Source organism: Misgurnus anguillicaudatus, chromosome 11, assembly GCF_027580225.2.
Source record: "Misgurnus anguillicaudatus chromosome 11, ASM2758022v2, whole genome shotgun sequence".
Classification (NCBI taxonomy): Eukaryota; Metazoa; Chordata; class Actinopteri; order Cypriniformes; family Cobitidae; genus Misgurnus; species Misgurnus anguillicaudatus.
Window position 1 is genome coordinate 19,658,462 of NC_073347.2, and position 12,394 is coordinate 19,670,855.

General features: G+C 37.3%; 1 protein-coding gene across 1 annotated transcript in view; it reads left to right on the plus strand.

The window, feature by feature from the left end:
• Nucleotides 1–1,030: 1,030 nt before the first annotated feature.
• Nucleotides 1,031–12,394, plus strand: part of abcb10 (ATP-binding cassette, sub-family B (MDR/TAP), member 10) — a 36,738-nt gene continuing 25,374 nt past the window's right edge. The window contains exons 1-13 of the mRNA XM_073873639.1: nucleotides 1,031–1,659; nucleotides 5,361–5,561; nucleotides 5,726–5,928; nucleotides 6,258–6,392; nucleotides 6,550–6,696; nucleotides 6,901–7,036; nucleotides 9,402–9,497; nucleotides 9,607–9,816; nucleotides 9,899–9,978; nucleotides 10,063–10,243; nucleotides 10,372–10,415; nucleotides 10,825–10,859; nucleotides 11,046–11,295. Coding sequence (XP_073729740.1) covers nucleotides 1,251–1,659; nucleotides 5,361–5,561; nucleotides 5,726–5,928; nucleotides 6,258–6,392; nucleotides 6,550–6,696; nucleotides 6,901–7,036; nucleotides 9,402–9,497; nucleotides 9,607–9,816; nucleotides 9,899–9,978; nucleotides 10,063–10,243; nucleotides 10,372–10,415; nucleotides 10,825–10,859; nucleotides 11,046–11,295 — 2,127 coding nt within the window. The 5' untranslated portion in view covers nucleotides 1,031–1,250. The remainder of the gene's footprint in view (nucleotides 1,660–5,360; nucleotides 5,562–5,725; nucleotides 5,929–6,257; nucleotides 6,393–6,549; nucleotides 6,697–6,900; nucleotides 7,037–9,401; nucleotides 9,498–9,606; nucleotides 9,817–9,898; nucleotides 9,979–10,062; nucleotides 10,244–10,371; nucleotides 10,416–10,824; nucleotides 10,860–11,045; nucleotides 11,296–12,394) is intronic.

Genomic DNA, 12,394 nt, shown 5'->3' on the forward strand with positions numbered 1-12,394 from the left:
GCAAACATGAGGATTTATGCAGGATTTTTTTAAAAACTTAATATTTCTTTAATCACTGGTTTCAAAATCCGAAGGCTGCAGCCTTCAGAGGTCACATTTGCAGGCTGCATACGTCATAAAGATGTATTTCAGAATATTAACAATTATAAAGTTACTATTATTCTTAGTTAATGGTAAATGGTTATAATATGCTTATGACTTATAAATTAAATGCTCAGTTAACTTAAATAAACCAAGCTTGATGATGTAGGCTATGCAGCGTGCATGTGACCTCCGGAGACTGCAGCCTTCGGATTGAGAAACCAGTGATTAAAGAAATATTAAGTTTTTAAAAAAATCCTGCATAAATCCTCATGTATGACACAGGAGAGTAACGATGCGCATATCATATGCCCAGCATGGCTTCAAAACTAAGCTATCCGTCTGAAGCAAAATAAAATGGTTTTGGTAAATGGGTAATTTTTAAATGGGTAATATTTTAAACCCTGTATTAACATTATGTATTTAAATTTAATTTGATTCATTAAATTTATTTAAATTTAAATTACATTTTTAGTGCTTCTCACATTTGAAATCAAAATAGCTTTACAGCAAATGCATGTTTCATGTTATAATCAGCAAGTTTATCAGTCAGATGTGTGTGTCAAAGTATGGGAATAATATACAGGTGTAAGATAATACAATATGCAGTTAGATAACAACTAACTAAGCAGAAACAATTAATGGGTTTTATGAATGCACTGAAAGGGGGCCCCTCACAAAGGTTTGCTTAGGGCCCCCCAGCATCTAGGACCGGCAAAATATATAATTCCTTTTTTATTCCACCTCAAAAAATCTAACCAAATCCAACCAGCTGAACAGAAAATCAAGCTACTGAACGTCAGGTCCGACTCTCAAATGTGACAACCCTGCTGAAAAAAACAATAAAACCATTACAGAAAATTCTGATGGTTTCCATTAAAATACCAATAGGAACCATTAGCTTTTACCATTAAAACCACTACACTGTAGTGTGTTTTGGGCCATATTCCATTAGAACCAATAAAATTCCCAAAAAAAACAATAGAATTTCTGTGATGGTATCTATTGTTTTTTTAACAGGGAATGCAGTCGAGGGAGTGTCAGCAGTACACTATTGCTTGTTTCTTTAACGGATTGACTTTCTGTTCTGACTTCATACTGTCAACGTTGCTGATTACGATTTGCTGAGGACCCAACTCGTAAAATTTTTCATCGTCTCATCTTTTTTAATGTATGGGACAATGTTGCGAATGCCAAGAATTACTGTAGGAAAAGCACTACAATGTAATCGTTCCCATTGTCGTTCAGAGAGATTTCACCATTCACGAATATCATGGAAAAGGCAAGTGTGCAGGAATGGATCATCGGATGGTCTCGTTTTGCCGGTGTATAAAGGGAAGAATATATCCCAGCTGTCGTGTCTTAGACCGGGAGGGTTGTTTCTAACCAGGTTTGTGTGGAAACTCTCCAGACAAACCATAGGTTTCTACAGCACATCTACAGACTCCAAACAAACCTCAACGCCTTTGGAAAATCAGGACAGTAAAGTTAGCAAATCAGAAAACTCACTGCATGTACCATCAGGAGATGTCAAGAAGTTGCTGAATCTTATATATCCACAGAGATGGAGACTGTCAGGTAAGTTAAACCAGTTTTAATAAATATTATGTTTTACATTATTTTGGTCTTTAATTTCAGTTTCGCTTTCGTTTTTATTATAAAAATCCTTATTTTAGTTTATAGTTTTAGTTTGTCATATGGTTAATGCGTGCACAATATGTATGTACACAAACGCCCTTATATGAAATGAACTGATGTCGACCCACTTTTTCGTAAATACAGGAAAATCAGCCAATCGCGTTGTGAAACGTAACTGTTGCTCAGTTTAGATGCACTCGGTAGTTTTTACTCCGATTAAAGTCCACAGTACTTTGCTCATTGCTGATGCTACTCTGTGTACCATTATAATCATTTGCTAACTGCATTTAACTACAAATATTGGGCTCTATATATATTTTTGTATATTATTACTGTATTATATTATACTTTAATGTCTCTTATTTGTACAGACCACACACATCCTTTTCTACTTTAGTCAATTTTAATATCTAATAGGCTATATGTCAAGATTATCCACGATACAGCCCCATCATCCACTGTATAAGGATTTTTGCAAACTGCAAACCATGCTTTGTCATTTTGTATTTAGATAAGATGAACTATGATAGCAACTAAGACAAAGGAACTGCATGCTAATTTTTAAGTCAAGCAGGTAAAGTATTGCAGTTACATTACAGCCATTTTAATGCAATTTAGAGCCAGCAAGTGGAGATGTCACACCACCTTTTTGTATGTCCTCAGACCGTGCCCATACACCAGTGTGTCAATCTGTTGATAATATCTCAATTCATATATGAGTTAGAAATACACACTACTGTGCAAAAGTCTTAAGCCACCATGCCAGAATTAGATTTGTTGTTTTTGCAATATTATAGTGATCATATATAATTGTTTCTCAGTCTTTAATAGAATACATCCAGAAAATACAGTAAATGAGTATATATTAAAAAATATAAAAATGTAAACTGATGTGTCAAATTTTTAGGGTAAACTCCCCTTCCACTTGAGCAATAGCAGGAAACTGCATGATCTCTTTAACCTGTTTAAAATTAAATACTCATTTCTAATTTTAAAGAAATTAGTCTTTTTACTTCATTCTGCTCAAAAACGCTCAAGATTTGTTTAGTGCCAAGAGCACACTTAACACCGACGATGCCTAAAGAAGACATAGTCCTGAATATTTTTTTTTTAAGTACATATTTCCTGTATTTTTGTTTGTATATTAATAAAATAGATGAAAACTCAAGCACAGCCAAAGTTATAGGCACGTAATCATTTAGTTTTGCCATTAGGTGGTGATGTGATAAAACTATGCAAGTCTTGTACAGGTTATGACCGTGATGACATGTACCAAGTTTTGCATCAATACAAGTTTGTCAAAGACAGCCTCAACTCCTACTAAATCTAATTATATTGCTCTCATGTCAAAACGGCAAATCATTGTAATTTTTGTTATATATTTGATTGAAAACTGCAGATCCTCTTAGACAGGGGTGTCAAACTCAATTCCTGAAGGGCCGGTGTCTCTGCAGAGTTTAGATCCAGCCCTAATCAAACACACCTGATACAGCTAATCAAGGTTTTCAGGATTACTAGAAACTTCAAGACAGGTGTGTTGGGGCTGGTTGGAACTAAACTCTGTAGGACAGTGGCCCTCCAGGAACTGAGTTTGACACCCCTGTCTTAGAACATGATGCTCATGCTGCATATTAGGTTCTGTAGTGATATGCAAGTGCGTTCATGAAATAATGCATTTTATGTTCATATTCAAAATGGGTGATTGCAAAAATGTCTGACTGAGTAACAATTGGTATTGCCTCAAGGAATCTAATGAGACCATTATCATAAGCCAAAACAGCCATTTTCAAAAATTTTTCAGCAGTAGGTGGCGCTGTGATGAAACATGCAACCTGAGGTCATGACTGTTATGAGAAGTAAAGCTGAGCTCCAATTCGCCTACTTATACTATGTCCTAACCGTATGTACTGTTTTTGTTTTGGGAAAGTATATATTGTTGTGTGCCGAACAACAAAGTATGCAAACACTGGGATGGAAACAGAAGTGAGGACTGTTGACTGGACGACTCTGTGATCTTTAACTCTTTCCCCTCCATTGACGAGTTATCTCATCAATAAAGAGAAAACATTTGCATGACAGAAACATGTTCCTGATGAGTTTTTATGTTAATCTGTAATACCGCGATTATCCACTAGATGCCCTGACTTACCCAATTTATAAAAAAACTAAAGCAAAAAATTATTTTCTCATTTTAAACTCTGTGTATGTTTTAATAATTGTTCTATATTCACAAAAATCCAGTGATTTCAGCTTGCTAAAAAATGAAGTTTTTATCCAGTTTTGTTTGTTTGAAAGCAGAGGGTCCGTTCTTTCATTTGATATATTTGTATGTTTATACAACAAATGCTGGCACTTTTCAAAAATAGGCTGGCGGGAAATGAGTAAAGAATGCATCTCCTCTTTGCATTTAAGCATTTCTCCATTCATTATCTGTCATGTAATGCTGTTTATTTATTGCTTTATTCAGTGACACATCATTTATTTAAAGGCGGAGTCCATGATGTTTGAAAGCCAATGTTGATATTTGAAATCACCTAAACAAACACGCCCCTACCCCAATAGAATCTGGACCTTCTGTTGATAGACCCGCCCCACACATACGCAACCCGGCATTTGATTTGATTTGATTGGCTATAAGTGTGTTTTGGTAGTCGGCCCGTCTCCTTTTCCAATGCGTTTTTCAAACATCGTGGACTCCGCTGTTTGAGTGTCCATGGAAAACAGTAGACCAATTATTCTAATTAGGATGGATTTAGGATGGATAATATGCAGATTGGTTTGAAGTTTCATGCAAATTCAATAAAGTTTTACGGATATACAGCTGTGACCATTTTGTTAGCTGGCACAATCCCACCATCTCTTTAGTGTGTATGCTTATAGGCCAAAAGCATGCCATACAAAACACCAGCAGCGTTTATGCTTACACCACAAACACGTTACAAGATTTAAACTTGCTTTTTTCTTAGCCTTGATAATAAGTAGCACTGCAAGTTTGTTAGATAGGGGATTCTCTTTACCCTCCTTTTTGCTTTTTAAATTGCTTTGGAAAGCATCTGCTAAATGCAAATTATCCTCAAAATTTGCAATTGTGATCTTCTTCTGTGCTACGGGGGTTACTGTTCTCTAAAAATCGCTTTCCAACAAATAAAGTTTTTTTGTTGACGTGTCTTGGTACTGTAAAACACAATAGTACAACATTGTGGCAGCTAATATTTCTTTAAATTTTAAGCAATGAAGATAAAAAATATTATAGAAAAAATAAATTGTTTATAAAGTGTTTGCTAATTTTGATCTCCAATTTTGAATCTCTCTAATTTTTATTAGCTCAAAGAACTGCAAACACATTCAAACAAGTTCAAAGAAGACAAACATGCATTATGCTTAATAATTTATCATTTAATTTTTATATAAAATCTCATATTAAAAACAACAATCCAACCTTCATTTTTGTTTGTGTAATTCCCAGATAAAATAACGCCACATACTACAGTTATTGTTACGGCCATAAAAAATTTGACAAAAAAATTCTGAAAGCTAATTTCAAGAGGGTCGCCTATATGTGTGTGAATCCTGTAGCACAATTTGTAGAGCATTGCGAAAGTGACTTTATATTTTCACCCATATTTGTTTTTCCCTCACAGCGGCTGTAGGATTTCTGGTGGTCAATAGCTCTGTCACTATGTCTGCACCATTTTTTCTGGGAAGAGTGATTGACACCATCTACACCAGCCCTACAGACGACTTTACAGCCTCCCTCACTTCTCTCTGTATCATGCTAACCGGAGTCTTCCTCTGTGGTGGGGCTGCAAATGCGGCTCGTATCTACCTTATACAAACCTCAGGTGATGTGAAACAATAAAGATGCTTTACATATTGACTGACTAAATTTAATTTATCAACGGTAATTCATAGTGACTTATCTGTCATTTAGAAGCTTTCGGATTGGTCCATTGTATTGAACATCATGCATTACTGTGCCCTCTCTCTCTGTCATAATCTTTTACAGGGCAACAGATTGTGCGAAACTTGCGCGAATCCCTTTTCTCCTCCATTTTGAAGCAGGAGGTTGGATTCTTTGATAAGAACAGAACTGGTGAGCTCATTAACCGCCTTTCTGCAGACACTGTCATTGTTGGACGCTGTCTCACTGACAATCTGTCTCATGGACTGCGGTCCCTCGCCCAGGCAGGGGCTGGAATTGGCATGATGGTGAGACAAAAGTCTAGTAGTTGATAGTTTGACATTTTAAGAGCTAATTCCTTTTTCTTCTACATTCTGTTTAAAAACACATTTTAGTCTGACTTTAGGCATCGTTTCCTCTCTGGAATACAGTGGATGCAGTGAAATATGCCTAAATAATAAATACAAAAATGATTCTGTTTAAATTGCATGAATGCACTTTGCATTCTTGTTCCTTCATGGAACCAAGTGTTTAAATGTCTCTTGTTTCAGGAAAGTTGTTTGATGACTTTTCAAACTTGTGAGCCTGCCCTCACCATTGGTGACTAAACTAACTCCTGAACTTTATCTTTCTGAAGTTATATGTGTCACCCAGTCTGACAGCCTTTGTGTTGATGGTTGTTCCTTCCATTGCTTTCCTGGCTTTAATGTTTGGACAATTTCACCGCTCCATATCCAGACGCATGCAGGATGCACTGGCAGCAGTCACACAGGTAGAAGCTTATTTGTTATTGGTGGTATGTCTCCTTTTATCTCCTTTTATTAAGGAATTGATTAAATGAGTGCTGTACTCATTGGGAGATATATATATATATATATATATATGGTGGTTTTGTACTTATTTTATTGTCATTTATTTGAATCTCCTAGTTGGCAGAGGAGAGAATCAGCAACATACGGACAGTTCGGGCTTTTGGAAAAGAGTTGATAGAGTTGCAGAAGTATGCAGAAAAGATTGACCATGTTTTAGAAATAGCTAAGAAAGAAGCTGTGGTTACTGCTGGATACTATGGAGTGGTGAGAGTTTTATTTATGATCAAAAACTAAATTATATATAATAAAGTTGTACTGCTATCAAGATTATCATAACAGAATTTCCAGTTAGAACAATCAAGGTCTTATTACTCAAAAAGTTATTTGTCCACTTTACTAAAAGTCATGAAAATGTATGTTGCATTGAACCCTCTGCCTTAATTTCTACTCTCCTATGTCTTTATGTAGACAGGACTGAGTATACACATTACCATGCTAAGTGTGTTGTATAAAGGAGGTCTGCTAATGGCCAGTGAGGCCATGACAGTTGGGCAGATTTCCTCTTTCCTCATGTATGCCTTTTGGGTGGGCATCAGCATAGAAGGTGAGGACATGGGTGCAGAATAACTTTCAAAGCCCAGTGAACTGAACATCTGAATATATGCCTGTACACATCTCATATGTTCTCTGAGAACTGTTGAGCTAAAGTCAGCAGCCAAGAATATAAAGACAGCAAGGAGATGGGGCTGATTTTTAAGTTTGGAGGTTGGTTTACTTCCAAGTCTTGTCATTTCAAGTTGGGTGTTCATACATGGACAGGAACAACATGATGTTTATTCTCTGTCAAATCAAACACATTTTGGAAACTTTTATAATTCTTTTCTTCTTGAATAAAATATCTAAATGATGAAGGAGGACAAATTTGACATAACCTGGATGAATATTTAATGAGTAATACATTATTTAAAGAGGAGTATCAAAATTACGGTTGAAGAAAAGGCACTTTGTTTGCTCATGGAGCCACAGTGAGGGCCCCATATATCTGGCCTTATAAATGTAGATTTTGACCTCCCTTACATGGAGGATTGGATTGTGGATTTAATGTTTGGCTTTCTGCATCATTTTATTACTTCTTTATCCAGAAAAATAACTATCAAAATGAAGTCTTGTAGATGGCGACCTCTGGTTGAGTTGACATAGAATGACCCATGAGACCAGAGGTCAGCCTACATTAATAAGTGGGGTCCAAGGTCAAATGAAGGAATGAGGACCTTATTACTGCATTACTGAAAAATACTAAAAAGACTTAACTCTATGCAGTTGCTGCACATGTCATTATGCACAATTGATGCATCTTTAAAAATAGAAAGCAAAGAATTATACAATCCCCTTAACTAATTCTAGACATAAGATACATACATAAGATAAGGGGCATGGCAATATAACTACTTGTATCCTTTACACGTTTCTCATCTTTTATCAAGTTTTTCTTAACTGGGCACTGCTGTCTAAAGGCCGTTTCACACGGTACGCGGCAACCGCGAGTGTTTAGTTGGCAGGCGCCGTTGAAGATACACACATTTGCACTAAATGCTGCACAAAACGCTTCCAATACAAGAGAAAAGCTGAAGCTGTGCCGCGATTTTTCCGCTTGCCCCGTACAGTGTAAAACGGCCTTAAGACCTTTATTCTCATCTATAATGTTTTTTCTAAAACTGCTCCCGCTCTCTTTATCTCTCATCTCTTTATCTCTGATTTTAAACCCGCACGTCTGCATCTTCTCGCGTAGACCCATCGGTAGAACTGAGCGCATGGTGACATTAAACGATTGACTTGTCATGTAATTGAGCGGTTAAAACTCAATTGCGCATTCCGTATTTTTGTACCCGCACATGCGCTAGTACTTGTAAAAAAACAACATTTTGTCGCAGTTTGGAGCCCTTGGTGCCCCCCTATTGCCTGGTGCCCCAGGGCACTCGCCAACCCCGTCTATGGATAATAGCCTACGTCTGTTCGCTGTAGGCTTTAAAAGGGGAATTCTTTTAAAAGAAAACATATCGCCTGGCATTGAACTTTGAGCATAAGTAATATCTGCAAAATTATAAAGCTCAAACAGCAACATTACACACTAACTAAAGTTTGAAAGAATGGGATCAGGAAAAACGGGACCTTTAATATATACTAAAAGTGCCATTGTTTTGTCTCAGAATGCACACCAGAATTGTTTTTTGTAAGGTATGTTTGTATAAACTACTTAAATGTCCTAATATAACTAAGGCCTAGTCTTGGATTAATCTTAACCCTGTCCAGGAAACTGCCCCAAAATCTTTTTATGTTCTGGTTCTTGGTACACTTTTCTTTTGGCATTTAGCCGTACACTGTCAGAAAAAAATGCTCCCTATGGTAAAATCTCAATGTAGCTCAAACCGTAGAATTGTACCTTCAATTTTATTTGTTCTTCAGACATTCCCCTTTAATTATATGCTAAATATCTTTAGATACAAGTATAAGCTGTATGCAAATTGACCCATATTTGGTTTCAACCAGAGATGGAGCGAAAGAGATGGTTCAGCAAAAGGGGGTTGCTGAAATGATGTTCCACGTTTCTGACACTTTAAATAAGTCCCTCAACACGCAGAGCCCCAAGCAATACACACCTGGATTAATTTACATTAATCCAGGTGTGTCTGATTATTGTTGTTACTACTGAGGGCAGCCACACCTGGATTAATCAGTTTGTCCAATAATGGCAGACAGAAAACAAGGAGCTGGCTGAAGTTCAGGAAGTAGTGCAGCTGGGCATAAAGCCTATTGCCTGCCCCAATGCCACACTCTCTGAGACCAAACAAAAATGTCACATTCATAAGTAGAACCAAATTTTTTTCTGTGTAAATTAACTGCAGTGTTTAATGCAAGAAACTTTTCTTATGTCATTGGTCATTTATTTTTCTGTTTTTTTTTTATTTCAGGTTTCAGCTCATTTTACTCAGAGCTGATGAAGGGGCTTGGTGCTGGTACCCGTCTATGGGAACTAATGGATCGAAAGCCTGAATTTCCTCTCAGTGGTTAATATAATTTCCCTTTCAACTTTAATCCAAAATGCACACAAGGAAAAGCTAAGATTTTATGTGTGAATAGCAGTTAGGCAAGTATTTGTCCTCTTTCCTCCTTTAGAGGGGCTTGTGTTAAGACCAGAACAGTTAAAGGGAGAACTGGAGTTTCAGAACGTGTCCTTTGCTTACCCAACAAGGAAGGATGCATCCATATTCCAGGATCTAAGTCTGCATGTACCAGCAGGGTCAGTAATGGCAGTGGTGGGACCCAGCGGATCAGGCAAATCCACCCTGGTGTCGCTGTTGCTCCGCTTGTACGACCCTGATTCAGGTAAGTGGTTACTCGGGTAACAGGCGAATGCTTTTTTAGTTACTTTGACGTGGCCGTAAAATGTGGTATTTTTCAAATGCAGGTATAGTCACTGTTGATGGCCATGATATACGAGACTTGAGTCCTTATTGGCTGAGAAGTCACATTGGTACTGTAAGCCAGGTAAGAAAGCCATTGGCAGAAACAGAAGCAAAACAATCTCCTGTTTCCACTTTGCTAATTTCCTTAAAAATGTCTTTGTTGTAGGAGCCGGTTCTTTTCTCCTGCTCTATTGCTGAAAACATTGCTTATGGAGCAACAGACCCGAGTCAGGTCAAAGCACAGGACATCTACAGGGCAGCGCAGATCGCCAATGCTCATGACTTCATCCAGGACTTCCCCAAGGGCTATGATACAGTTGTAGGAGAGAAAGGGGTCCTGCTGTCAGGTATGACATGTACATATCTGATCCTTCCCATTTAAACGGAACAACTTGGTTTTGGCATATGACAAATTCATAATTCTAGGCTGCATTTGTATGTGATTCACATTTCATGTCATTTGTTGAATAAACAGGTGGACAAAAACAAAGGGTTGCCATAGCACGAGCCCTGCTAAAGGTAATCTTTTGTTTTTAACAAATAGTTCACCCAAAAATGAAAATTTTGTCTTTATTTACTTAAAGGAACAGATTCAAATTTATATTGTTATGAATGGTAATAATAAATAAAATAATAAAACTGCTAATATAATGTGAATGCAAAGTTTATTTTGGTCTGCTATTTTTAAGGAATCAGTTGGCTAGGCTCACAAAACTAGTCTGAATCATTTATTGACAAATCAGAGAGATTTGCTTCTCGAATTTAACACTGAGTAATTCACAGTGGTTAGCACTGCATTGGAGTAGCAGTAAATAACTTACATTTTGTTCTGTCTCTCACATGGCAGCTATTATAAATTCACAACATTTCATTTTTTCAGTTTTTTGCTCACCAGTGTAACATTTTTGTTTTTGTTTTGCTTTGATAGAATCCCAAAATACTTCTTTTGGACGAAGCTACAAGGTAAGATGATCTAAATAACTGAACATTAACCTACAAACAGAAATTAGGATGACACACCAGTACAACAAAAACCAAGCAATTTAAAATGTGAAGATCTCATTAAACTCATTAAACTTTCAATACAAGCATTTCAGTATTGTGTCATACTGAGAATGAGCCTTTGATTTCCACCTGTCTTTTTGTTAGTGCTCTGGATACAGAGAATGAGTACCTGGTCCAAGAGGCATTGGATCGTCTAATGCACAATCGCACCGTCTTGATCATTGCCCACCGTCTGTCTACCATCCAGAGTGCAGATGCCGTGGCTGTGCTGGATCAACACCGTGTGGTGGAGATTGGCAGTCATGCCCAGCTCCTTGCTAACGACCAAGGCCTCTTCCGCAAGCTAATGGAGAAACAAGCCTTCATGCAGGCCGAGCAGAAACAGGCTCTCTTAAAATAGAAGAGAGAGTCATTTAAAGGGACCATGTCACAAGACTTTTTAAAGATGTGTCCCCAGAGTACACATGTGAAGTTTTATCTATATGGTATTTTTAAGCTAATTTATTTTAACATGTCAAAATTGACACTTTGTAGGTGTGAGCAAACATGTGGCATTTAGGTGTGTCCTTTAAAATGCAAATGAGCTGATGAAATTCAAACACTGATCGCAATGATGGTGGTTTGTTGCAATTGAAACTCAATTGTGCTGTCAATTATTTTCTCTCTCTCTTTCTCTCTGCACTAAATGGCTGTGCCGTGGTTGGATAGTGCAGATTAAGGGGCGGTATTATTATAATAAGAGCTCCTTATGGCATCATAGGGGTAGCCAAATTTCAATGACCTAATTTTTCACATGCTTGCAGAGAATGGTTTACCAAAACTTAGTTACTGGGTTGATCTTTTTCACATTTTCTAGGTTGATAGAAGCACTGGTAACCCAATTATAGCACTTAAACATGGAAAAAGTCAGATTTTCATGCCATGGCCCCTTTAAAGGTAGGGTAACACATTTTGAAAAATGCTAACGGTAGCCGCCTAGCAATGAAATCTCGATCCCACCCTCAAGTCAAATCGCCATCCAAAGTCACGCCTCTTTCAAAACACATGAACACGCACAGATCAGACGGTCACGTCTCATTCACCAGTGAGAAAACTTTGCAGTACAAAGTGAATAACACTTCCAAAATAACCAACATAAACAACTGGTTTACATCAGAATTATTTTAAGCACACGTTCCGTTGTGTAGACGTAGTAACTATATCGTTATGCTAATCCGTAAACGAACACAAATTTCATAAGCAACACAACGTTTCATCAAAGTAGAATATCTGAATCCATCTCAATACAAACATATCGCGTACCTACCTTACCAAAATAAACAATGCAACGACCCTTTCAGACTCTTTGCCTCCTGTAGCTGTTTGCATCTCGTGGTAAAGCAGTAAAGTTACCGATGTTCATTTGGGTTTTTGCTCTTGCTGATCCAGGCAGTTTTTGCTGTTGTTGTTATAAAAGATGCCTTTAGTTTTGTGGCTCCAGTGTAGGTTGTCAT